This window comes from Phytophthora parasitica, assembly GCF_000247585.1.
Source record: "Phytophthora parasitica INRA-310 unplaced genomic scaffold supercont2.2, whole genome shotgun sequence".
Taxonomy (NCBI): domain Eukaryota; phylum Oomycota; class Peronosporomycetes; order Peronosporales; family Peronosporaceae; genus Phytophthora; species Phytophthora nicotianae.
The window spans coordinates 151,279-153,445 of NW_008648988.1; the positions used below are offsets into that span (position 1 = coordinate 151,279).

The 2,167-nt window shown below is 55.8% G+C and overlaps 1 protein-coding gene across 1 annotated transcript in view; it reads left to right on the plus strand.

Moving 5' to 3' along the window:
* Positions 1-1,525, plus strand: part of PPTG_02120 (hsp70-like protein) — a gene marked incomplete at its 5' end in the record, with an annotated part of 5,675 nt that extends 4,150 nt beyond the window's left edge. Inside the window, one exon of the mRNA XM_008893122.1 lies at positions 15-1,525. Coding sequence (XP_008891370.1) covers positions 15-1,445 — 1,431 coding nt within the window. The 3' untranslated portion in view covers positions 1,446-1,525. The remainder of the gene's footprint in view (positions 1-14) is intronic.
* Positions 1,526-2,167: the final 642 nt, after the last annotated feature.

The window sequence follows — 2,167 nt, forward strand, 5'->3', positions numbered from 1 at the left end:
GTATTATTAACGAGCCGACGGCCGCCGCCATCGCGTACGGTCTGGACAAGAAGGGTGGCGAGCGCAACGTGTTGATCTTCGACCTGGGCGGCGGCACCTTCGACGTGTCGTTGCTGAGCATTGAGGAAGGCATCTTCGAGGTGAAAGCCACAGCGGGTGACACGCACCTGGGTGGTGAGGACTTCGACAACCGCCTCGTCGACCACTTCACGCAGGAGTTCAAGCGCAAGCACCGCAAGGATCTGACGCACAACCAGCGCGCACTACGTCGTCTGCGTACGGCGTGTGAGCGTGCCAAGCGTACGTTGTCGTCGTCGGCTCAAGCCTACATCGAGATCGACTCGCTGTATGACGGCGTGGACTTCAACTCGACCATCACGCGCGCACGTTTCGAGGACCTGTGCGCCGACTACTTCCGCAAGACGATGGAGCCCGTGGAGAAGGTGCTACGCGATGCCAAGCTGTCCAAGGGTCAGGTGCATGAAGTGGTGCTCGTGGGCGGATCGACCCGTATCCCCAAGGTGCAGCAGCTTCTGTCGGACTTCTTCAACGGCAAGGAGCCCAACAAGTCCATCAACCCGGACGAAGCCGTCGCGTACGGCGCCACGGTGCAGGCAGCTATCCTGAGCGGCAACGACTCGTCGGAGAAGCTGCAGGACCTGCTACTGCTAGACGTGACGCCGCTGTCGTTGGGTCTGGAGACGGCGGGTGGTGTCATGACGACGCTGATTGCGCGTAACACGACAGTGCCGACCAAGAAGTCGCAGACGTTCTCGACGTACGCGGACAACCAGCCGGGCGTGCTGATTCAGGTATTCGAAGGCGAACGCACCATGACGCGCGACAACAACCTGCTGGGCAAATTCAACCTGGACGGCATCCCGCCCATGCCTCGCGGTGTGCCACAGATCGACGTGACGTTCGACATCGACGCCAATGGCATTCTGAACGTGTCGGCCGTGGAGAAGTCGACGGGCAAGGAGAACAAGATCACGATCACGAACGACAAAGGTCGCCTCTCGCAGGCCGAGATCGACCGCATGGTGGCCGAAGCCGAGAAGTACAAGTCGGAGGACGAGGCCAACAAGGTGCGCATCGAGGCGAAGAACGCGCTGGAGAACTACGCGTACAGTCTGCGCAACAGTCTGAACGACGAGAAGATGAAGGAGAAGATCCCAGAAGCCGATAAGAAGGTGGTGGACGACAAGGTGACGGAGGTGATCCAATGGCTGGACGCCAACCAGTCGGCCGAGAAGGAAGAGTACGAGTCGAAGCAGAAGGAGCTGGAGTCTGTTGCCAACCCGGTGCTGCAGAAGGTGTACGCATCTGCGGGCGGTGCGGATGGTATGGCCGGTGGAATGGCGGGCGGCATGCCTGGTGCTGGAGCTGCTCCTTCCTCGTCGAGTAGTACGGACCAGGGCCCGAAGATCGAGGAGGTTGACTAAGTTAGCCGATACAAGAAGTGCATGTTGGTAGATATGGGTAGATGTTTTGAAAGCAATGAAATACATATATTTATATACGATTTAATGCTGTCCATAAGAGTTTTGATAGTCTTATCGTTATCTGGTCATTACAGTTGGGCTTCCGATCCTTGTGTAACTTTTCTCCGCTATACGCATACCTTACAGGATGGATGGCGCTAATGATAGACAATTCAACTATGGCCTGGGCTGATGCGGGTCTTGGGGACAACCGAAACAAGGTAAGTTGCCTGCATTCAGGCAGTTTTCATCGCTGAGCCAGCCGTGTTCCCTCGCGCCTTCGATTAGTCACAGATCCGGGTCGATGCACCATTAAATACATGTAGCCCTATAGTAGTTATACTCTGTTATCTATCTAGCTACACCTAAGTCGAGCTTAATGCCTTGACGGTAGGGAGTCCCTATTAATATTATTCGGGACTCAGTATTAATCCGACCAAGTTGAAGCGGATGTGATCCTGGACGACTATTGGTGAATCGATCGGCCAATCAGACGTCGTGACGACCAGTCTGTCTCAGAAAACATTCCCTGCTGTCTAGAAACCTGTCGAAGCCCAGCTTTTGCAAAACCATAGCCAATCCGAATCATCTCGAAGCATCGAGATGAGAGACGGGACGGGCGGCGCGGACCCGACCAACTTGGTCACCCCGAGTGATAGGACTGTACAGCTGGCAGCTTTTGC